The sequence below is a fragment of the Erinaceus europaeus genome, chromosome 4 (assembly GCF_950295315.1).
Source record: "Erinaceus europaeus chromosome 4, mEriEur2.1, whole genome shotgun sequence".
In the NCBI taxonomy this organism is placed as follows: domain Eukaryota; kingdom Metazoa; phylum Chordata; class Mammalia; order Eulipotyphla; family Erinaceidae; genus Erinaceus; species Erinaceus europaeus.
Window position 1 is genome coordinate 111,734,568 of NC_080165.1, and position 26,113 is coordinate 111,760,680.

Here is a 26,113-nt window from a genome sequence, read left to right on the forward strand (position 1 = left end):
TTTTGGGGGCCAAGAGGAAACCAGAGTTTGGGGGCCGCGGGGCGGCGCCTGGGCCCAAAGCCTCTGCGCACGTGCAGAGGGGACTCGGCTCCCTGACCCGGTCCAATATAGCTAAATTCCGGAATCCGTGTTTTCTCACGTCCCGCCAAGGAGGCTCTTGCTCCGCCTTCCTGAAAATCCCTTATATTAACTGTGGCCAAAGCCCTAAGAAACACAGCTCATTGTTGGCAGCTGCCTGGCGGTCTTGCAGAGCTGTGAAGGCAACAGAGAGGAAATAAAAGGGAAACGGCTCCGATTCTGCCCCAGCGACTCCTGCAAGACTTCGGCGCCGAGACCGCGACTGTAAGCGCCCGGCACGCCAGGAAGGGCCCCTCTATGTGCTGCTGAGCCGGTCCTGGACCCTACCATCCCGCCCTCGGTCTCCGGAGCAGAAATCGTAAAGACGGAAGGTAAGCGCGGTGGGCGAAGCTGGCTGGGGCTGCTGCCAGCCCAGTCCTCGGAGGGCTGGGTTTGCCCGGAGGAAGAGCGTGAGGCGGAGCTGGGGAATAACAACAGGATGTGCAACAACAGGATGACGAGGGCTGATTGAATGCCCGAAGTTCGCGGCAGGGCTTCTGGGCACTTCCTTTATTGAGCGACTTCGGGGAGCCTAGGGGTTTGGGGGCTTGGATCCCCCGGACCGGTCGCCGGGGAAGGGACTATTTGTGCAGCGCCCGGCCCCGTTGTGTGAGGCAGGTCGGCTGTACTGCCGAACCCGGGTCCATAGGCTACTGATGGGGTCCTCGCAATGGTGATTCGCAGCAGACGTGCGCCTAGGTACCTCCGGGCGGTGGAAGCTGGGGAAAGTGGGGCGCTCTGTGGTGGGCGGCACGTGTGGCAAGGGTCTCACCGTCTGCCCTCTTTTGCTTTCAGGACTGGAAATGGCAGACCATATGATGGCCATGAACCACGGGCGCTTCCCCGACAGCACCAACGGGCTGCACCACCACCCTGCCCACCGCATGGGCATGGGGCAGTTCCCGAGCCCCCATCACCACCAGCAGCAGCAGACCCAACACGCCTTCAATGCCCTGATGGGCGAACACATACACTACGGCGCGGGCAACATGAATGCCACTAGCGGCATCAGGCACGCCATGGGGCCAGGGACTGTGAACGGAGGGCACCCCCCTAGCGCGCTAGCTCCGGCCGCCAGGTTTAACAACTCCCAGTTCATGGGCCCCCCGGTGGCCAGCCAGGGAGGATCTCTGCCGGCTAGCATGCAGCTGCAGAAGCTCAACAACCAGTATTTCAATCATCACCCTTACCCCCACAACCACTACATGCCGGATTTGCACCCCGCTGCAGGCCACCAGATGAACGGGACAAACCAGCACTTCCGAGATTGCAACCCCAAGCACAACGGCGGCAGCAGCACCCCCGGAGGCACGGGCGGCAGCAGCACCCCGGGCGGCTCGGGCAGCACCTCGGGCGGCAGTGCCGGCAGCAGCAATAGCGGCGGCAGCAGCGGCGGCAGCGGGAGCAGCAACATGCCCACCTCGGTGGCCCACGTCCCTGCTGCAATGCTGCCGCCCAATGTCATAGACACTGATTTCATCGACGAGGAAGTGCTTATGTCCTTAGTGATAGAAATGGGTTTGGACCGCATCAAGGAGCTGCCTGAACTCTGGCTAGGTCAAAACGAGTTTGATTTTATGACGGACTTCGTGTGCAAACAGCAGCCCAGCAGAGTAAGCTGTTGACTCGATTGAAACCCCTCCCCCAGCGAAAATAATCAGCCCCCCTCCCCCTCAACTTCTTCAGTGTGAATTAAAAAAAAAACAAACATTCCCTTAGACACAGTATCTCGCTTTTCAGATCTTGAAAGGTTTGAGAACTTGGAAACAAAGTAAACTTGTACAAATTGGTTTAAAAAAATTGCTGCCACTTTTTTTCTTCTGTTTTTGTTTCGTTTTTGTAGCCTTGACATTCACCTCCCTAATGTAGTTGAAATATCTAGCTAACTTGGTCTTTTTTGTTGTTGTTGTCGTTTGTTTTCACTCCTTACTTCCTCACTTTATCCAGTGCTCAACTGTTAGATATTAATCTGGGCAAACTGAATAATCTTGTGGATTTTGTAGATGGTTTCAAATGACTGAACTGCATTCAGATTTACGAGTGAAAGGAAAAATTGCATTAGTTGGTTGCATGAATTTTGAAGGGCAGATATTACTGCACAAACTCTGCCATCTCGCTTTTTCTTAAACTATGCATTTGAGTACAGATTAATTTTTAAAATATGCTAAACTGGAAGATTACACAGATGTGGGCCAAACCGTTCTGAATCAGGAAAAGTCATACTGTTCACTTTCAAGTTGGCTGTCCCCTCCCCCATATGTACAGACAATAATAGGGTGTGGAATGTCATCAGTGGCAAACATTTCACAGATTTTTATTTTGTTTCTGTCTTCAACATTTTTGACACTGTGCTAATAGTTATATTCAGTACATGAAAAGATACTACTGTGTTGAAAGCTTTTTAGGAAATTTTGACAGTATTTTTGTACAAAACATTTTTTTGAGAAAATACTTGTTAATTTATTCTATTTTAATTTGCCAATGTCAATAAAAAGTTAAGAAATAACTTGTTTTCTAGAAGTCATTTGGGGGTGGTGTGTTCCCTTTGGCATTTTTTCCCCTCAAATTGAACACTTTATTGATGAGAGAGCATTCCAAAGGATAAATTACAGGACACTAAAACAGGTCATGATGAGCTTAAGCAGAGAGCAGGATTTAACATAATTGGCATAATGCTTCATTGTTATCATTGTAACATGCCTCTTGGTGTGGTTTAATGAAAAGCTGCAAAGTTGTCTGAGTTTTTCCCCCCTCTGAATTGCCATTATATTCAAGTATACTCCAGAGTTTGAAAGGGTTGTAATCCTAAATGTTACAAAAAAGCCAAAGCAAACAAACAAACAAAAAAAACCCTAGATACTTTCTCCACAGAATATGAGAAGGAATATCAAGTATTTCTGGTTGTACATGATGGAACTACTTGAATAGTGATAAATTGAATGGTGTTGGAGGGAGATTGTTGTACAATATTTAAAATTTGTCCAGGGAGATTGACTCAAAGGTCAAATCACAGTCTTGACAAGGTACTCCCTTTCAAATATGCCCTATTTTCTAGGTTCTGAGATGTTTTTATTACAGACATGGAGTGCAAAGGATAGTAGGATGTGATCACTTTCATTTTATCCTGATGTATTATCAAGAAGACATAACTATAGTTAAGTAGGCATTGGACTTTGCTTTATATAATCAAAGGGGGAAAAAAATCATTGTTAAAAATCTCAAATAATCCCAGATAGAGGAGGAATTTTGTTTCCCCTTTCGTGTTTTCCTGGATTTAATCTTATAAGAACAGAATATCTAAACCCAAGAAAATCTTGTATTTAATTTGCTAGAGAAGTTTAAAAAAAAAAACAACTGAGGATTAAGGAGTATCTCACAAATAACACTTTAGAAGAATATTTTGCTTATACTCTTAGATTAAACCCCATATTTTGAGATTTAAGAAATCTTGGAGAGAGCATATAGCAGTGTAAAAATTACAATGAGACATGCACCGAGGCTCATTTCAGTAAAGCCTAGATCATTTGACATTCTATCAGTCAGTCTACTTCGAAGGTAAACCATGTAAAATAAAGATGTACACTTCACTAGATTTTTTATACCTGTGTAATTGACACTTGATTATTTAAAATTATGTCCTAAATAATTTCTCTGCAAAAATGTAAAAAAAAAAAAAAATACCCCCACTGAATCATTTGAAAAACTCTTTTTACCTCATTTTAAAAGCTGACCCAGGTTTCCCACATTAATAGTTAAAGCTGAAGTTTTCTTTAGCTAAGACATGTCAATACTAAATCTGTAATCAGCAGTAAATCTTCCTGGCTAAGCATTTTCACAGTAAGTTTTTTTTTCCAGAGGCTCAAGTGAAAAAATGTTTGCATACATATTAATACTGTGATTTTAGTTCTTTTTCACATGTGCCAGGAGGGGGAAAAAAAAAGTATTGGAGGCATTGTTTTTTCATAAAGAAAGCAAAAGAATCATCTTGCCACACTACCCTTCACCATTTATTCTGCCAGGGAATAAGCCGCAACACCTGCTCTGTCACTAAATTCCTCCTGCTGCTCTAAAGCCGGAACACGTATGTGGAGATGCAGAGCAGCAAGGAACTATTATTAGATCCTGAGCCCATCTCTGCCAGAACAGAGGACTCAAACAGAGGAGCCGGGTTAAAGGCACAAATTCTTTTCGGTACAAATACAAACCCCTCCTTCTCCCCAGTCACTTGAATGATCTCTATTTCATTAAAACTCTTGATCAACAATTGAGCAGATTCTATGTGGCATCTGCGTGTCTCTAAAGCAGAGGAAAATAACTCCTTGTTTGAACAACCTGATTAATGAAACCTGTACAGTGACCTAGATCACCAAGCTACTGACAGACATTTGCAAAACCTTTTGTGGTCTTGGTTCCTACTAAGTTTTGCTTATAGCATATGGGGAAATTTGACCTCTGTACCTTGGCTGTTTTTCAAAAAGTTCTAATATGGTACAAGAGAGCTTCTGTCCTTTAAGCTTTGTCCACAAATAGACACGCCACGCTTGATTTTCAAAAAGAGATCAATGATAAGCAACAGTACAACATCAGAGAAACATGTCAGGAAAACACACAATAATAAAAACTTGTACCTCAGCCTATTGGCAGTATCCTTGCTGGAGCTGATAAAGATGTTACAGCTATGGATAGGTCTTTGAAAACAGTTACCTAATCAGTACTGTTTATGGGGTGCTAGGCTAGAGCACTAGTACCAGAAGGTTGACATCTATTGTGAAGTTTATGGTCTCCGTGACTTTTACTACAGTAAACGCCTTGGATAGCTATAAATTGATGTCAACATTAAAGGCCAGATCCTTTAGAGCAAAATATTAATCCACTAATCTATTATGGGTGGCCAGCTTTGAGATACAAACTTTGCAGTCCCAGACCATTAGGTGTTTTCGCCCCCTTGTGGAATTTACTTAGAAGGTCAAATGAAAGCTCAAGAGATCTTTTTTTGTTTCATTGTTTGTTTTTCTATCATTTCTGAAGACTTTATTTTCTCTCTCCAAGCAAACAGCATAAATTTGGCAAAAAGTTTTTTTTAATATTATAAAAGAAAAACACCAATGATTTTAGCTTATGATTAAATGTGCTGAATTGAGATTTGCTTCATATTACAAACATGCATTCAGCAAGGGAATTTCATTTTACAAACATAATGAGCAATACTTTAACCTGGCAGTTAGAGTTGACAGTCCACACACAACCACAGAACTCCTGGGTTGGTATAAATGTAAAGAGTAAAGCAGGGTTGGAAAGGTGGAAGGAAAAGTCCAGGAATCTAAAAGGCAATTATCTACATTGGAATGTGACCAAGCCACAGGCTCTAATCTTCAGAATAGGTAGGACCTACAGGATGTTTAATGAGAATGAGTGTTGCTGTCTAATTGACTGAGTAAAATTTACTTTAAAATAGACTCAGCAGATAACAGTTTCTAGTATACATATATATGCATATGCACATATATGTACATGTATTAAGAATATATATATATTTTAAGAATTCAAGGAATTTAAGACCCATGTCACTGGCAGTTTTGTTCTCTCCAACCACAGTTGTTTTGCTAGCACAAAAGAGGTGTTACAGTTTCTGAGATGGTATTTATCATTTTCATACTATACCACTATCATCAGCATCAGGGCTCTCAGGCAGGTTGAAGCAAGAGAACAATAGGTAGCACATCAAGTGACATAGCCAATGAACCCCTATTATCATATGTTCTGTTTGTCTTTTCTCCCAGAAGAGAAGGAACAATGGCAGTGTCAGAATTTTAATTGCAGTGGACTGGCTTAAATTACTTGACCTATTTTTATCCAGCAGGCAGCAGAATGATTCTTTTTTATTTTTTCTTCCTTTTCCTGGTAGCCATTACCATCACTTAAACTCAAAAAAGAAATATGTCATGCCCTATCAATGAATGTACTATTCATAAATAGTTCAAGTATGTCTTATAATCAATAAGATCCACCCATATTTTGGGTAAAAAAAATATATATATGTGTGTGTGTGTGTGTGTGTGTGTGTGTGTGTGTGTGTGTGTGTGTCTCAAGACACCTAAACTGAAGAACTCTTTCCCTCACAGGAAGATTTAAACTCACTAAGTAATGAATGAGAAAATATCCCTAGAGCTGCTAAGATGAATTTCTATCTCATTTTCAATATTTACAAACATAACTAAAGAAGAACAAAGAGAAATGGTGTGGTGGTGGAGCATTTCTACTGTTTTTAGGAACCGAATCCATACTTCTTGGGAAAGAAAGAGTGTCAACTAAACCCTTTCAATCTTTTCATGACTGACTTTTGAATACTTGGGGCCTTATCAGTTTTTCCTTTCCCCCAGATGAGCACTAAAGTGGTCAGTGCCAAGCCCCAGGAGTCTGAGGTGCTTTTTTGGAGAACTCAGTTGGACTAAATCATGACATGCAGACTAATTAAACCAGGCAAAAGACAGATGATGAGTATTCTTACTTGCTTTATTTGTTATTGGTTTGCATTAGGCCAAACTAATCTGAAGATTAGTGAGGTAGGGCATTACATGGGGTTAGGACAGTGGCTCATAGGATACTTGGAATTTCCTTCCCCATGTTATCATTACTGTGTTCAACTCTTAAATCCTTCCATTTTTTTTCCCCCTTGGATGTTAGAGTGATTTCTTTATTGCAATTTGGGGATTGCTGAACAAAGGGGACCAGGTAATTTGTCTCATTTTGGAGGAATTTGATCTTTTTTGGAGCCTGTGACAAGGCAAAGTTAGTGAGTTGCAGGAGATATGCAAATAGACTAGCAACTTTTGAAAAGTTGATAAAGCTTAAAGAACCCCACCAATGCATTCTTGAAAGTTGTCTGGGGTGCAAGATTTAAGCTTGACTGAAAGTCAAATGAGCAGACACTCAGAAAAGGTTGTCAGAGAGAATAGTGAATTTCAGGTCATTAAATTGTCATATGAGCAATTGGATAGGTGCCATACACCAAAACCAAGGACACAACATGGGCGACATTGATACATTTTCTCTTTATGATTCCTTAGGGAAAGACAATTTGATCTGTGATTTCATTAAAATACCTGACCACAAAGCTGCTACTGCTGCTTTCTTATTCTTATTCTTATTATTTCTAGTAATTCTCCTTTTTTTCATCGTTTGACTTCAAAACATTTTATATTTCTAAAGCTATCAATACATAGCATTTGAATTGTATATGGAAATCCTCAGGTCAACTTGTAAATATTGCCCCACTGCATTTATTTTAGACAAATGTTTGAAGGAGGATATGTCTTCCTTTACACAGTGGGTTTAGCAAATAAATGGGAGATCGGAGCAGTAAATGCAAAATGATTGAATTGTTATATTCCTAAAATAACTAAAGATAACTATGTATCTTTGATCCCTATCTGGAACCACTTTTTAAATATGGATTCTCACTTGGTGACCACGTCTCCAGTAAACAGTAATAGAAAGAATAATAACTTAGAATGAAAATATGTTCTATATTGTTATATATGTGGAAAATGTTTAAATATGTCATAATGTAATATAACACCTGTGATATTATGATAATAACTATATATTAGTTCCATAAAACAAATTAAAGAAATGTTTAGAAAGTATTTACTGGTGGGGCATGGATTTTTATAACTGAGGAATGTTTTGTTTTGTTTTGTTTTGTTTTGTTTTAGTTTCAGGATTGGGACTCAAACCCAACCCAGTCAGGGTCTACTACATGGGAGGCATACATACCCTGAGCAACATCTCCTGGGAATATAGATTTTTAAAAGGTTGATGAAATGTGTCCAAATCAGAGATATTTATCTTTTAAGCAAGATTACTTAATGAATCATTTTGTTGATTTAAGTTTTCTGTGGCTTGGCTGGTTTTGTTGAACACGTATACGTTATAGTCATTGGGGTAGGCACTTCTCTTACACAATCCTATTTAATCCTCATTATAATCCTGCAAAATACAGGTCACTATTCCACATTTAGACAAAGCAACTGATTCTTAGAGAAAAAGCAGAGTGCTCAATGGTGATACAATTAGTAGAATGCCAATAATGATCTTCCAGACCTAGCTTCCTGCTGTTCTAAACCAAGTCACTCTTTTTTGATAGCACTGATAATAAGCTGATTAGTGAATTCATTGTTTTTCTTTTCTTCTCCTTTTTTTTTTTACCAGCACACTACTCAGTTCTGCCTTATGGTGGTGTGAAAGACTGAACCTTGGGCTTTATAGCCCCAGGCAGGCAAGTCTTTTCATATAACCATCATGCCATCTTTCCACCCAAGATGATTAGTCAATCCATAACAGTGTCTAAGTGGAAAAACTCACCATACTGTAGGTACACAAATTATAAAGCATACTACCACAATTATGACATGTATCTACCTATATAATTACATACCACAATCCCCTTTTGGGATTTAGAGTAGTTGAACCTACTCTTTTTCAAATATAGTCTAAAGATTCTCCAAGTCTGGCCCCTGAGAGTCCAAGAGTGGTAACTCTACTTAACTCTTTCTTAACACTTTCACCTTATTAACATTTCAAGTCAAATGGAAGAAGCACCAATGATTTAAAGTGCAATTTGAGCTTTTTCCTTAATTAAATTACATATTGATGTATAGTCAATAGCTATTGATTCCATAATCTGTTGAATGAGATTGACAATGATAAATTTTCCCACATAGATAATTATGTCACAACTAAAAGCAACTATAACTTAACATTGATTAGATAATTCAGAATAACTTCAAAATATTAATACCTGGAATTAATGTTCCACTTCATGAAATAAAAAAAGTTAACAGTACACTTAAAAATTTTTAAGCCTATGAAAACTTTCTTGATGTAGGTTTAATCCCACTTTAATCTCTTTTGTTCTTTTACCAAAATAAAGAACTCTTCTACTAACAGTTGTAGTACAAAGCAGCACAGCAGAAGAAGAGTTAAAAATACAGTTTGTAGTCTTAGCTCTGCAACCAAATAGCTGGGTAATTTAATCACTGTTGACTCAGGTTTCTCCATCAGTAAAATCAAGTTGTATGTTTAATTAATACGTTCTGTATTCAAATTCTCAAGACAGAAACATAAACCCATTCCTAACACTTTGTTTCTCTGGAAAGTGGAGTACAGTATTATAAAATCCCTTCTTACAAAATATGTATTGTGCATTCCACTTGTGAAGATGCAAGTGACTTCACAACCTTCTTCACTGCCAGTACATAACCAAAAATAATGTGATCCATATTTCTTCAGGTTCTCTTCTGCTTTCCTAACAATTCATTTAGTTTTACAAGTCTCATACACGTCAGATATTTAAGAAGTACTTAATTCGTTGTAGTGCTAGGCAGTGAACCCAAGGCCTTGTGCAATGCTAATGAGTTGTTTCCCAAACTCACCATTTTTATTCTATGTTTTTGAGAGGGGAAAAGAAAAGGAGGGAAATGTACTGCTTCACCACATTCAAAACTAGAGTTCCCCCTAGTGCTGCTTACGTGCTTCCTATGGCATCAGGGATGGTAAGGCATATATACTCTACCTGCTGAGCTATTTCATAGTCTGAGTTTTTTTCTTCAACTAGCTCTCCGTGGATCATGATCATCGTATCATCGTCACTGTCATCATTTATTTCTCAAAGAGAAAATTCTCTGTATAAAAGTAATATAGAAGGCTCTATAAGGTGTTAAACACTAGCTATTGATATATCGATATTTTTAAGGACATAAGAGGTGTGCATTGGTTTCCATTTATTTCTCTTTAACATGCCAACACATTGAGTCTTTTCATTTTACACTACATTCTTCCACTTTGGGTAATTAATTCCTTAATTATGTGATTAATGTACTGTTATAAAATATTTATATACTTGATACATAACCAAATATTTTTGACTGACATAAGCAAAGTAGCTAAACAACATGATTAAAAACATTACAATAAAATATTCGTTCCTTTTATCTTTTAGCCACTAGGTGGCAATAAAGGTCTATACGTTTATATTGCACTTTGCTTCTGAGTAAGTGATTAAAATATTGTCACATTTAATCTTCTGTCTCCTGGTTTTACTGAAACAAAAAAATGTCCTGTGTGACCTGTTGTACTCCTCAAAATTAAAGATAGGCCTAGGCACCACTGCTCACAAACTATAATAAAAAATAGAAAACTGACAAAGGACATCTTTTTTTTTTTTTCCCTTAAATTTTTGAAGTTCTTTAATCCTGCTTTGCATTCACTGAGGTGCCACTGGCTCAATTTCTAGCCCTTGGAGAGAGTTCAAATGTTAAACTAAATGAATAACCTTAAATGATAACATTTTGTGCATCAGTCAAAAAGAGGTCTTAAAGTTGCAGGCTTTCCTCCATCTTTCTCTGACCTTCGAATATTGAATAATTCCTCTCTCCTTTTTCTTCTGCTTCTCAAGACACTTCAATTTTATGTTTTATACTAGACCTTGTGTTCTTATATTTTTGAAAAAGATTTATGTATTTATTATGAAAGAGGGAAAAGAGGGTCAGAACATCCCTTAGTTATGGCATGAGCTAGTGTCAAAAGTTGAACCTGCAGTCTTGGGATCTCAGGCATGAGTGTTGGTATCCTAACTTGCTAAGTCTTCTTCATGGTCTCTTTTGCTCTTAGAGCGTTTTTATTCCTGCCAGATGACATCTTCTTCTATTTCTTCTCCTTCTTCCTCTCCCTCTTCTTCTCCTTCTCCTTATTTTATTTAATTTTATTAATTTATTTTTATTTATTTTCCCTTTTGTTGCCCTTGTTGTTTTTTATTGTTGTTGTAGTTGTTATTGTTGTTGTTATTAATGTCGTTGTTGTTAGGATAGAGAGAAATAGAGAGAGGAGGGGAAGACAGAGAGGGGAAGAGAAAGAGAGGCACCTGCATACCTGCTTCACCACCTGTGAAGAGACTCCCCAACCCAGGTCCTTAAGCCAGTCCTTGCGTTTCAAGCCACATGTGCTTAACCCACTGTGGTACCATCTGACTCCCCATTCTTCTCCTTTTTTGTTTAATTTTATAAGTGATTTAATATTGATTTCCAAAATTACGTATCAACAGAGGTATAAATCCACTCCATTCCCACCACCAGGGTTCTGAATCTTCAGTAGCCCCACTACAAGCCACCACATGGGCCAGGCATCATCTCTACAACTATCTGTCTGCATTTATACATAATTGACCCATTTTTCTTTCTGATCCAATCCTCTCTTCCCCTCCAAGCCACTCATGACAACATTACTACCTTAATATGTTCCTCTCCATTTCCTCCTCTTTTTCTGGGTGCTGATGGAGCTGGAGTTTAGAGCCCTCTTATCTGCTTCCTCCTATCACTTCTCCCTAGTGAGCCAGAGCTCTGGAAAAGTGAGGTTCCAGGACACACTGGTGAGGTCATTTGCAGGATGGAATCATGGTAGCACCTGAAAACTGGTGTCTTGAAGGTGGCAGGACATAAATCGAGACAAAATGGTTAATGAATAGGAACCAAAAAGTAGGAATAGATCAGATGAGATTAGGGATCTTAGGGTAGAAGAAAGTTAGAAAGTTCATCTTGGGCATGTTCCTGGGAGCACACAATTATGATAGTTTTGCTTAAGTTTGATAGCTAGCCTTAAGTTGGATGTAAATATTGTCTGAGAAAATGATGTCACAGTAGAGAAAAGGACTAGAAAGTTGAATTAGGACAGTGAGTAGCTCCCATTTTTTAAATTATCTTTATTCATTTATTGGATAGACACAAAAAGTTAGAGGGTAGGAGAGGTAGAAAGGGCAAAAGAGAGAGAGAGAGAGAGAGAGAGCAGCAACACTGTTTCACCACTTGCAAAGCTTTCCCCCGCAGGTGGGGACCAGGGTCTCAAACTGTGTTCTTGCACACTGTAACATGTGTGCTCAACCAGGTGCACCATTGCACCAGCCCCTGTAGCTCCTATTCTTGAAAAAAAAATCTGTAGAAGGGAGTCGGGCGGTAGCACAGTGGGTTAAGCTCACATGGTGCAAAGCATAAGGATCGGCAAGGATCTGGGTTCGAGCTCCTGGCTCCGCACCTGCAGGGGAGTCGCTTCACAGGCGGTGAAGCACGTCTGCAGGTGTCTGTCTTTCTCTCCTCTCTGTCTTACCTTCCTCTCTCCATTTCACTCTGTCCTATCCAACCAGGATGACATCAATAATAACTACAACAATAAAACAACAAGGACAACAAAAAGCAAATAAATAAATAAATAAATAAAAACCTGTTAAAAATTCTGTAGATACAATTAACTATTTACTGCCATCCACCTGACCCAGGGCATGTATATGTATATGTATATGTATATGTATATGTATATGTATATGTATATGTATATGTATATGTATATGTATATGTATATGTATATGTATATGTATATGTATATGTATATGTATATGTATATACATATGTACGTATATATGCCTATTCAGCACCAGCAGAGCCTGTGTAACCTCTGGGTCCCTATTGGTCTGAGCTCACAGCTCATGGTCACATCTGGGAACATTGCAAACTGCACTCATTTCAGGACCAGTCTTCCTCTAGTGGCAGGGCAGGATTTCCCAATCTCCCTTTAGTTAGTAGGGCTATCCCTACCATCACTGCTTTATGGTGAGGGCTAGGTTCTGGGAAGTCTCACAAGAGGGCTTATGATGATGTTCCTGATGTTAAGTGACTAGTGGTGGTGGAGAAAGGAATCCATTAGAGGTCTAGGCCCATATATTTGTGTGGGAGTCCAAGAATTCCCTGACTAGGCCGCAGATGATGAGGTGGTGTGCTATTGACCAAAAAGGCCATTATTAAGTGGGCCAGTCTCTTGACAACTTTTGTAGTCCATATCCAACTTTTGTAGTCGTCTCTTTGTCTGATGACCTTAAACTTTCTCTCAATTGTATAAGCACTGAGTGTCATTTGTTGAACCCAACCAGAATTAGGTTTTCAGAGTCTAAGTCCAATCAACTAGAAAATTTATGATGCATTCTTAAGGGATTTCAACTATTAGTGAGCACTTTAATTTTGAGTTATATAATTGCCACTTGCTTACTGATACATGTACACCTTTACCCAGTAGCCTAAACCCTAACAGATACCTGGTATCTGTTACTTAGTTAAATGATGTGAATGTAAGTAGTCTCATGTGTTAGGAAAGCTCTCACCAGCTTTGAAGAGTTGTAAGGTTGACTTCTAAGGCTCAGTATCTCTGGTTACAGTCACATTAAGAATTCAATAGCGGCATGATGTGGGGTGGCAGCAACAGTAGCGATTTGATTAAAGTGAACAGAAGTGATGTAGTGGTAAAGAATCATAGAGAAAGAATATCAAGAAGTATGGGCATAATCCTAGAGGTACCAGGACTAGTAGAAATGAAGGTCTTAAATAGAATGGAATGGGTTTCTTGTAGTCTTAGAAAGAGTTAAGAATATCAATAATTAATTATTATTATTATAGCCAGGTTAGTTGATGGTTTTGTTTTCTATGATAATCCAATGGCTAGTATCTATATTAATATATTTGACTTCACTATGCTTTGTACCCTTTTAGTGGTATCTGAACCTCTTTATATTTTAGATACTTACAGGGCCAAATGGTCTTGATCTGTCTGGCCTAAAGCTGTAGTAGACTTATATGTTTAAAGAGCTATATTTGCAGATACATCTTTAGAGCTCCTTGAACAATATAATCCTATTATCAGAGTTTGATAATCCTGCAGATCTAATATATTAATTGCTTAGCCTAAAGCAAATATTTGTGCTTAGGGCTATGTTCTAGGCAGTTAGAAAGTATGAGATAGTAAATCTATTCCCCCCTGACATGTCATATTAATAGTGGCTTATGAGAATATAAATCAACAGGATTAAAATTTCACACCTTTCCTGCCACCAAGAGTCTGTGCCCTCCCCTCTCCCCCCTAGGTAACCATTATAGTTTCCCAATATAAATATGGGTTGTATTGTTTCTTTTTTATTTTATGTATGTGTGTTCAGTTCTCTAAATTCCACATATAAGTGAAGCCATCCTGTGGCTTTCTTTTATTTAATTCTTTGCTTATTTCATTAAGCATAATGTTCTCAAGTTCCATTCATCTTATCCCAAAGGATGTAAAGCCATCTTTTTATTTCTGAGTAGTATTCTATTTTGTATATGTCCCATAATTTCTGTATCCAGTCATCTGCCAAAGGGCATTTTGGTTGCTTCCAAATTTTCACTATTGTGGTTAATGCAGCTATGAACATGGGGGTACATATATCTCTTCAAATTGGTGTTATTATCTCTTTTGGATAAATGCCTAGGAGTGGAATTGCTTCATCCTAGATATTTAGTCTGTATTTGTTTAAGTATTCTCCACAGTCTTCTCCACTGTGGTTGTACCTGTTTGTGTTCCCACCAGCAGTAGAATATAGTTCCTTTCTCTCCAAATCCTTTCCAACATTTATCTTCTCCTGTTTTGTTGGGATGGTATCTCAATATGGTTTTAATTTGCATTTCCCTGGTGATGAGTGAATTAGAGCATTTCCATATATGTCTGTGGGCCACACATCTCTCTTCTTTAGAGAACCGTCTATTCATATCTTTAGCCCACTTAGGGTTGTTCTTTTTCTTTTTGTTGAACTGTATGAGTTCTTACAGATGTTTGATATCAACTGATTGTCTGAAAAGTAATGTGCAAATATGTTCTCTGAGTTGCTAGGTTTCCTGTTTATCCTTATGGAGTTTTCTTTTGGTGTATAGAAGCTTTTTAGTTTGTTCAGTCTTGTTTTTGTTTGTTTTGCCTATGGGGTGAAGTCTCAAAATATGTCTTTAGTGTTAATGTCATAAAATGTTTCACCAATATGTTTTTCTGTGTATTTGATACTTTCAGGTCTAATATCCAGACCTTTGGTCCATTTTGAGTTAAATTTGGTGTATAGTGTTAATTGGTGATCTAGTTTCATTTTTCTACATGTGGCTGGCCAATTCTGCCAACACCACTTGTTAAAGAGACTTTCTTTTTTCTTTCTTTTTTTTTTTTTTGTTAAAGAGACTTTCTTTGCCCCATTGCCTTCCAGACTCCTTATTTCAACTACCAATCATTTCTGCCAGTTCTTGAGTTTTGAACATCTCTAGATACCGACGATTATAAAACCTGTATCTCCAACCCCAACATCACAAACTCTATTAACTGTTACACACACACACACACACACACACACACACACACACACACACACAGAATCACATACCAGGAGTTCTGATAAGCATATAAACACTGTGGGTTCAAAACTACATTCAGTTTTCTCTCTACTGCTTTAGTGACCTATTCCTGCTTATTGGAAATGCAGAGTAATGACCCGGTCTCTCAGATATATGACAGACTGGACCACAGGTAAAAAGTTATCAGGACCGGGAATGAAGAGTAACATATTGGTTAGCCAGGAAAATTCCAACATGGACATTGGAAAACAAACATGAAATGATTTAATATGGAGCCCAGCTCTCCTTTTAGAACCATACACTCAGGCTAACAGTGAAATTAGCTTACAAAAGACAACACATGATGAGAACAAATAAATACAAGCTATTATATGGCCCAAAATAGAGATGAAGTGAGTGGGTACACCTGTCCTTTGTAGCTCTGTCATTTTCCAGTTAAGTCTTCATTAAACCCAGCTGTGCATAATTCCAATGGGTTGAGCTCAGACCTTTATTTGTTCTTATTTGAGTTGAGGAACACCTATTTCATTGTGCTATGTTTTGGCATGGATTGTACCTTCTGTATGGAAGACACTCCATTTTTCAATTTTTAATTTAATTTCTAATTGCCACCAAGGTTATCATTGAGGTTTGGTGCCTGTACAATGAGTCCACTGTTTCTGGTAGTTTTTTTTTAACAGAGACAGAAACTGAGGGAGCTAGGCAGTAGTGCACCCAGTTAAGTGCATATATCACCACGTGCGAGGACCCAAGTTCAAGCCCCCGCTCCTCACCTGCAGAGGGAACGCTTCATGAGTGGTGAAACAGGTCTGCAGGTGCCTGTCTTTCTCTCCACCTTTCTACCTCCCTCCCCTCTCAATTCCTCTGTCCTGTCAAATAAAAATAGAAAGGAAAAAAAGGGGGTGGGCACTGAGCACCACCAGTAACCCTAGTGGCAAAAAAAAAACAACCCAGAAACTGAGAGGGAATGAAGAGATAGTTAATAAGTTAATGGTAACGAGAGACAGACACCTGCAGCACTAATTCACTATTCATAAGGAGTCAGGCAGTGGCACACCTGGTTAAGCGCACAACACACATACTACCATTCACGAAGATCCCCCCCTACAGGTGGAGCTTGGGGACTTGAACCCAGGTCCTTGTTCTCAATTGGGTGGGAAAACTCTTCTCATATTCGTCCTCTTATTAGTGTGCACTCAACATTTATCTTAAGTATCTTCTCTGAAATACTTCTAATATGAAGTATTTGTGACACCTTTCATAGTGACATCTTTTTATAGTTTAGATTCCTCTATTACTACTCATCATACAGGCTTTCTCTCCACCTTTCTACCTCCCTCCCCTCTCAATTCCTCTGTCCTGTCAAATAAAAATAGAATGGAAAAAAAAGGGGGGTGGGCTTGGCGTTACTCTCGATCGCACTCTGTCATTTCATGAACATCTCATAAAAACTGCAGCAAAGGTGGGCTCAAGGAATAACATCATTGCAAGACTGGCCAGCTCCTCATGGGGCGCGAGCGCTTCCACACTACGATCATCATCTCTGGCATTATGCTATTCCACTGCAGAATACTGTGCCCCAGTATGGTTCCGTAGCCCCCATGTCCACTTGGTCAATTCCAAATTATATTCCTCCATGAGGATAATTTCTGGAACCATCCGTTCCACCCCGGTTCCATGGCTGCCAGTTCTTAGCAACATCGCCCCGCCAGATATTCGTCGGGATGCGGCATCATCTAAGTTCATTTCCCACGTCTACGCTCGACCGGACCTGCCAATATACTCGGATATCTTCACCCACCCTGTCCAACGCTTGACGTCTCGTCACCCAATCTGGTCCCCTATGCCTACACTGAACTTCTCTGTTCCAGTCTCTTGGAAACAGAGTTGGCAGTCAGCTGAGGTAAAGAACAAACACCTCATCACAGACCCCTGCAAGCGTCCACCCGGCTTTGACCTAGCACGTTATGATTGGGCCCTCCTCAATCGCTATCGAACAGTCCATGGCCGGTACGCCACTATGTTCCATCGCTGGGGAGCCAGAGACGACCTGAACTGCCCCTGCGGCTACAGACAGACTATGACCCACATAGTCAACGACTGCCACCTCTCCAGATTCAAAGGAGGTCTCGAAACTTTACATCAGGCTCAACCTGACACTGTTGACTGGCTATGGAAGAAGGGCAAACGCTAGAAGAAGAAGATACAGGTCTACAATTATTTAGTGATAAACTTCTCCCTTCTATTTTGCAGCTAGATTTATTTAAGAAATGTACAATTTCAAGTAACAAAAAGTCTGATTCTAGTTGAAATTATAAAGGTTATACATTGTCTGTTCTAATTCAAATGAGAGGGAAAAGCAGGTTCATTCACAGATTCAAGACAGTAGGACTCAGTTTTTCCAATCCCTCTAATGGGTTATCTACAGTAATGATCTCACCTTGGACTGGAGATGGGTGACATTAGCAGAGGTTAATGACAAGTACAGCCAATAATCTCTCCCAAAAGACCAACCTTTGTCACCAGTTTAACCAAGGGATGGGATTTCAGTTAATCTAATCATATAAGTCATCACCAGGAGGGGGAGGGTGTTGAGTAGATATGTATTACACTCAAGACATCATTACAGGGAGAGTTAAAAGGTAAGTGGGGGCCAAAAGGATAGCTCACCACGTAAGACATCTCCCTTGCCATGTGTACAGCCCTGGTACCACATGGAAGGTACTATGACACTGAAAGAAACTCCAGCACTATAATCCATCTCTCTATTTAAATGAAAAAAAAAAAAAAAAACAACGAGCCAGAATAGCCTCATATATGTGTGAGACCCCAGGTCTGGGGAATAAAATAAAAGAGATAAGCTGCCCCTTCTGAAAATTTTGTTTCCAGATAATTTCTTTCCTGGAACAGAAAAAGACTAGTTTTATGTTTTCATATTTTCAAGTAAGTCTTTTCATATAATAAAGATATATAGCTAGAAAGATTATGTTATAAATCATTCAGCACAGGTTTCTTTGAAAAAGATGAAGTGTCTTCTGCAAAGTGAAAAACTTTTTATACAAAATAAACACCTTCTAAAAATGAATATAGTCATTATGTCTTCATTTCTAGCCTCTTGAAACTTCACATATTAATATGATTAATAAGTAATTTCTCTGAACCAAAAAGATCATGTGCAGGCTGACAGGTAATTTATATCAGTATAACATGAAGAGAACCTCATATTTGAGATAACTTACTGATAGATATATCATCTACATCCATAATGAAGAGCATCAGTCCCTATACCAAAGCCAAAAACCATACAAAATTAAGCTGGTAACACAAACATGGAGGGTATGAAACATTTGATATATGACTTCAATGATATGACATAACATATCACCAGGGTTATTGCTGGAGCTCAGTGTCTGTATGACAAACCCAGAGCGCTGATGGTCTTTTTTTCCTTTTTATTTAAATTTGGTAGGACAGAGAGAAATTGAGAGAGGCAGGGGGATTAGAGAGGGAGAGAAAGAAAGACATCTGCAACCCTGTTTCATTGCTCATGAAGCTTCCTCCCTATAGGTGGGGACCAGAGACTTTAACCCAGGTCTTTGCACATGGCAACATGCACAATGGATACACCACTGCCAGGTCCCTGCATCTTTTTTCATATTCACTTTCCCTACTTCAAAATACCTGTTTCTCCATACCAGCAAAGATTCCAAATGAGAATTTCTATGGTATTAGTTAACCACAGTAATTGGTTAGGGGTGCCTCAACAGACTCATTTGAAGGAATCGTCATCCCTTATCTTTCTGGCTTCTGTTCATTGATCTGTGAACTATAATTAGCCCCAATAAGAACCTTTTGTTGAGTTTTTTTTTACCTTGACAATAGAGAGGTCAAGTTTTAATCCTTCTCTAGTTGTAAAATTATAAGCCTGAGGGCTGCTGGCCTTTTTGTTTGTTTGTCTGGCTTTTGTTTTTTTTCCAGTTGTGTGTGGAAGAAGCAGTCTTAGAGAGTAAAGGAAATCTGAAGAAGGAAAGGAACAGAGACAGAAATGCAATCCACCACCTTCTGAGTCTCTGAGGCCTAGTTGCAACTTTGCCTTTCTTGAAGTTTGGTTATTTGAGACAATAACATTTCCTGTTCCAGAATTAATTTGAATTAGACTCAATAACATGAAACAAAATTATCCTAATTCATAACATAATATCAACATGAATTTCTCTGCTTTTTGTTTTATTGAAATACTTAGAGTATTTATATGTTATTTATATCTATACTAAAGAGCAATTAAAATGATCTTGTTTATGAAAACATGAGGCATATAAAATGCAAATGTAAAAAAATTCACCTTTTTCCCCCTTGGAATAAGTTTCCAGCATCCTCTTGCACTATAGTACAATGAGCTACGGAAGCTATGATGTGCTGCCCAGGTTCCCCTGTAGCACAGAAAAACTTACTTCCTCAGTTGCTTGGGAATGCTTTCAGCAGGCCATCACAGCTACCAACCTCATTCAGAAAGGCCTCTTTACCTTCCCAACACCACACCCTTTTCCTGAGATGGCCCACATCCAGTTGCTGGCAGGTTTCTGAGATAAAGGCCTGGCTCTCTCACCCCAACTTAGAAAATCTATGAAACGCCATCTTATTTTTTAGAGTTTCAGAGGTGGATTGAAAACTTTCTTGAGACTTCATCATATCCTACCTTGTTTTCCTGCCCTGTCTGCTTCATTTTATTTCTTTTTAATTTTTTTCTCCAAGGTTATACTGGGGCTGGGTGCCTGCACTATGAATCCATTGCTCCTGGAGACCATTTTTTTTCCCATTTTATTTGATAGGACAGAGAGAAATTGGGGGGGGGGTAGATAGAGAGGGAGAGGGAACCATAGACATCTGTAGACTTGCTTCACAGCTTGTGAAGCGTCCCTTGCACTTGCACTTAGTAGTATGTGCTCTTAACCCGGTGCACTACCCCTCGACACTTTCCTTTTATGTCTTTCAGTGCACTACCCCTCGACCCCCTTCCCTTTCCTTTTATTTCTTTCCCTGAGCATTGCACCCCTTACTTCTCCTTATTCATCTCCCAATAAACTAATCTCCATTTCAGAGACTGACTCCTACAAGGACCCCTCCTGAAACAGGACTTTTGTGTTTTATTTGCCTCCAGGGTATCACAGGGGCTCTCACTACCTGCACTGCAAATCCACTGCTCTTGGAGGCCATTTTTTCCATTTTTGTTGCCTTGGTTGTTATTGTTGGACAGGACAGAGAGAGATGGAGACAGGAGGGGAAGACAGAGAGGGAGACAGAGATAGACACTTGCAGACCTGCTTCACCACTTGTGAAGCAAGCACCCTGCAGGTGGGAACCAACCAGGGCTCAAACCAGGATTCTTATGTCAGTCCTTGCTTCGTGCCATGTGCGCTACCAACGGGTCCCCCTCAACAGAACGCTTTTTTTAAACCTTGAAAGCTTTTTTAAACCTTTAAACCTTTTAAACCTTGAAAGTATAAAAATATCATGTGACACTTTAAGAAATACGCATCAACAATCTAATGACTATTTGCACTCTGCTGAGCATTAGAGAGAACAGTATAAAGCACATCTTCTGTTTTTAAGGAACTCAGAGTTCCTTAAGAACAGCTTAAGAAGTCTTTTTTGGGGGAGTCGGGTGGTAGCGCAGCGGGTTAAGCGGACATGGAGCAAAGCGCAAGGACCAGTGTGAAGATCCCAGTTCGAGCCCCTGGCTCCCCACCCGCAGGAGAGTAGCTTCACAGGCAGTGAAGCAGGTCTGCAGGTGTCTATCTTTCTCTCCTGTCTTCCCCTCCTCTCTCCATTTCTCTGTCCTATACAACAACGACCACATCAATAATAACTACAACAATAAAAAACAACAAGAGCAACAAAGGGAAAATAAAGATAAACTACATTTACCACCACCACCTTTCACATACTCTTTAACTCACTTTTATTGCCTCCTATATCTTACATGAAAAAGAATAATCAACCAAATCAAACATATAAGATCCTGAATGCTCGAACACATTTTTCTTTAGTTTGGGGCAGTTCTTGGAGAAAAGTCTGTCCTTTCCCTATGGAACAGAATCTAATCTTTCATATACACTCCACTGGGCAAAACTGGGCCACACTGCCATTCACAAGTACGCAGTGGGGTGAAGGCCCTTCTAATAGTCAGTAATTACCATACCAACACTGACAATATCTTAACAGCGCTATCAGATTTTATGGACATGAACCTCACCTTACTTGATTCTTACTTCATTCTCGGAAGAGTAAATGTCATAGTGTCAACCCATGTATAGACAGAGAAACAGGTCCAGAGGTCCTACACGTTAGAACCAGAGTTGAAATACAGTCTTCTTGCTTCCATTGCAACCCTACAAACTCAGGTTTTATATAGAAATTCATAGGGTCTTATCTGAAAGGCTATTAATTGTAAGTTATATGATCAATGACAAAAGAATTAATATTTTAAAATCTAGTAACAATTGGTTTTAGACTCTGCAACACTCATTCAAGATTAGACAAGCAGAATTTGTATTAGTGCATATATCATACAAAAATGATGTTTTAGATAAGTTTGTCTAATTAATTTTACCCATATGTAAACATAAACATGTGCATTCTTTAGTAGAGGGTAAGCTACCTCAGGGAAATGTAGGATTGTACTCCTGTCATAACAATCCTGTGAATCAACATTTACTCAGTAAAGTGATATTGACATTGAGAGAAAAATATATAAAAATGTGTATTACAGTCTAGATAATAAATATCTTTAACTCCTATCTAGGATGTTATTTTACAATTACACAATTCCCCAGGAGACAAAATGACATCCTATCAGAAGTCTTTTTCTTTTCAGCTCGGCTATACAGCTTAACGTTCTATTCTTAACTGAAGAGCACTTATTTTGGATGTCTACATTGGCAGGTCCCTTGTGAGGTGGAGGTGGGAGCAGGGGTGAAAATTGATGGGAAAAGAAATTGTGCTGCCAGCTCCCGCAATGCACCTTCGACTTAAATCAGCATGCTATTTCCTCCACATGTCTTCAACCAGCATATGGCAAAAATACCAATTCACTTTCTCTTCCCTTCCTGAGTGAATTAAGGTCATTGCTCATGTAGTCATTAAAAACTGTAAGGATTCTCTGTAGAGTTCTTTGATTTCCTAGTTTCTTGTCTACTTTTGTTTCCACCTATATTTACATCTCATTGATTTTCAGGAATTACGATTTAACTCAGCTCCATTCCATCTGCTCATGTACATTGTGAAGATTAAGTTTTTAATGTGTTTTATTCTTGAATCTTAATCTCAGACCAGCAGCCTCACTTGTGGATTATATGAATTTGGCCAAGACAATGACCTCCCTGCTGGTTTCAGCTTCCTCCTTTAAACAAAGGGGATAATTATAGCTGCTCCATGTAGGAATGTGTTTTGAAAAATCACAGGAATCCTTGAGATATATGGGTTTAATGTTCATAGTTATGTACTCAAATATAACCCCTGAAATTCCTTTTCATATATCGATTATCATTTTGAATTAATGAATATTTGAGGATGGCAAGAGATAGTCAGGTGATGCAGGTGGTAAAGTGCAGAATTTGCATGCATGTGTCTCCAAGTTTAATCCCAGCATCACTTAGCCCAGAATGATGCTCTGGTCCTCTCTCATAATTAAGTAAAATTTTAAAATCTTTTTAAAAAGCAAAAATCACAGGAGTCGGGTGGTAGCACATAGGGTTAAGCACACTTGACGCAAAGCACAAGGACCAGAGTAAGGATCCCAGTTCTAGCCCCTGGCTCCCCACCTGCAGGGGAATCGCTTCACAGGCGGTGAAGCAGGTCTGCAGGTGTCTATCTTTCTCTCCCCCTCTCTGTCTTCCCCTCCTCTCTCCATTTCTCTCTGTCCTGTCCAACAACGACTATATCAATAACTACAACAATAAAACAACGGCAACAAAAGGGAATAAATAAATAAATAAATATTTTTTAAAAAAAAGTAAAAATCACTTAGTTTGAAATTGAGACCTCTGTTATTTAATAACTCTGTCATGTTTAGGCTTTGTGATTTCCTCCCCTGCAGGAAACTTTCATATTGAATAAAAGAAGTTTCATTTCTTTATTAAAAAGGAGGCCACTGCCCCCCTCCACAAGCCATCATCCAGTGTTGTTAATAAAAGTAATGAGGGCTCAGATCAAGAGTTACTGGTGAAAAAAATTAAGTGTTGAATCTACTAGAGACTGGAATGTTGAATTAGACTAGTTACTGTTTTGTGAATGATTCTGCCAAATTTATTCAATATGACAGGATTGAAGTTATTCAGAAAGAGCTACAAATATGGAAATTTGTATGTGGGGGAAAAAAAGAAAAACTCTGTTAGGGTAGCTGTGTAACTTGAAGAACTCCAGATGGGTTCAGATGCATCTGTCTTGAATGTTAAGAGCCTGCTATATAAGACAGTGTGGAAACACTGAGCATGTTCCTACTGCCTTACCCAACCAGAGAGTTTTAATCATAGATAAGTTATTTTTAAACATGTTCTTGACTGTTAAATAAATCTGCTTGAGACTCACATTCCAGGGACTGGCAGTGGTGCTTCATATAGAGCACACGTTATAAAGTACACTGACCTGTTTGCAAGTGGGAAGCTTCAGAAAGGTGGAGCAGTGCTGCAGCTGTCTATCTCCTTCCTCCCCTCTCAAAATAGAGAGGAATGTGTAAGCTTTACTATATTTGCTATAGCATTTTATGTAGTAAAATTTTGGGGGAAATAATCTAAATGTTCATATTTAAGATGTGGATTATTAAAGTATGATTTAAATAGGAAAGGAATACATATCACATGTAAGAGACAGAGAAAGAGTGAAAGATACCATAATACTGAAGTTTTCTTCAATTTGGTGTGTGTTGGGCTCAAACCTGGGTCCCAGACATGGCAAAACAGCACACTATCTGAGTGAACTATTATCTTGAGACTTAAATAGGAAAGGAATATGATGCAGTCATTTAAATTGATACTTAACAGACTTTAATAATAATGGAGGTATTCCCATGAAGTGTTGAAAAATTGAGAATAAAATTTCATTTTACTGTTTGATCTCAAGTATATTAAGATGTGGACTGGTAGAAGTCTGAAACTAAATATCCCCAAATGATAATATAATGGTTTTTGACTTTATGAGAGAAGCAGTGTGTTTGCAATTGATCTACTTGTGATAGAAGCTTTGCTTAGTCTGGGGGTTAGTTCACCCAGAAAGGCATCTTTCTTACCATGTGGGGAAAAGGCCCTAAGTTGAACCCTAACCTTAGATGGGTGCATATAATTGGAGCACTCTGATGTCAGGGGAAGCTCCAAGGTGATGGAGCAATATTGTGGCAACTCTTTCTTACTGTTTTTCTTTCTCTCTTTTAGAAAAAAAAAAAAATCACTCCTGGGACTGGTGAAATAGTTCCTTTGGATACATGCTTCTTTGCCATGTGTGTAACCTAGGTTTAAATCTAGCAGTTACTACACTGAAGGAAGCTTCAGTCCTGCGGTCTCTTTCACAGTCTCAGCCTCTCTGCTTCTATAGAAATAAAAAGCCTAAGTCAGAAAGACAAAGATGAGAATGGGATGATCCAACTCATAAACAGAAGTAAAGAAGAACAGAAAGGGAAACTCAAAGCAAGATCTGATTGAGTTTGGAGTAGGGCACCAAAGTAAAAATCTCTGAGTGGAGAGTGAGAATAGATGTTCAGCTTCACTGGAGGAGGGGGTGGATCAGGACACAGTCCTTTGGTGATGGAAATGGTGTTGATGTACACTCCTATTAACTTATAATCTCATGAATCACTAATTAATATAAGAGGGGGAAACCTATTGAATAACTCAAACTTTTAATGCACAGACCATAGGCTGAGTTCCTTCAATCTAAGCACTTAAGACTTCAAATGTGTAATCAGACTGAAAATCGATGGGGTTTACAGTCAACAATATTTATATTCCTTTTCCCATATTAGGGAGCTACTCTCTTCCCTCATCCAGCTTTATGGTCCTTTTTCCAATTTTAGGAGCCAGACCTTCCACCTTCTGTACCCCATAGTGACCCTGGATCCATACTCCCAGAGGGATAAAGAATAGGAAAGCTATCAGGGGAGGGGATGTGATATAGAGTTCTGGTGGTGGGAATTGTGTAGAGTTGTACCACTCTTATCCTATGGTATTGTCAGTGTTTCCTTTTTATTAATAAATATTTTTTAAAAATAAAAATTATAAACCCTGGGGCAGTGCAGCTGGAATATGTGATGCTTCAGTGGTACATGTGCACGTACACAATATCTCTCTCTCTCTCTCTCTCTCTCTCTCTCACACACACACACACACACACACACACTAAAAAGGAAAAGAAAGAAGTAATAAAGAGGTTATAGTCTAACGAGAGAAATGAATTGAAAGCAAATAATTTATAGTCAGAAAGACTAGTGGAAGGGGAGGGATGGTAGTACACCTGGTAGCGCAAACACATTACCAGGCATGCAGACCTGTGTTCAATTTCCCCACCTGCAGGGAGAAGCCTCACAAGTGGTGGAGAAGTGCTACAGAAGTTTTTCTCTTTCCATTACTTACCTTCTCTCACTTTTCTATCAGAAAAGAGAACCAAAAAAAAAAAAAAACCCAAAAATAGTCATAGAAATGGTGGAGTCATCATGCAGGCACTAAGCACCAGCTGGAATTAACTATTAACTATTACAATTTAAAACTCAAAGA

The 26,113-nt window shown here is 39.3% G+C and overlaps 1 protein-coding gene across 2 annotated transcripts; it reads left to right on the forward strand.

Annotated features, from left to right (window-relative positions):
• The first annotated feature begins 204 nt into the window (after positions 1 to 204).
• Positions 205 to 2,623, forward strand: CITED2 (Cbp/p300 interacting transactivator with Glu/Asp rich carboxy-terminal domain 2). 2 transcript variants are annotated; one of them, XM_007531491.3, is made up of 2 exons: positions 205 to 449; positions 913 to 2,623. In XM_007531491.3, the coding sequence occupies exon 2, from the start codon at positions 921 to 923 to the stop codon at positions 1,740 to 1,742; it is 822 nt and encodes a 273-aa protein (XP_007531553.1). In that variant the 5' UTR covers positions 205 to 449; positions 913 to 920; the 3' UTR covers positions 1,743 to 2,623. The 2 variants fall into 2 exon arrangements, with proteins under 2 accessions (XP_007531553.1, XP_060046355.1); XM_060190372.1 differs by lacking the exon at positions 205 to 449 and adding an exon at positions 539 to 816.
• The last annotated feature ends 23,490 nt before the right edge of the window (positions 2,624 to 26,113 follow it).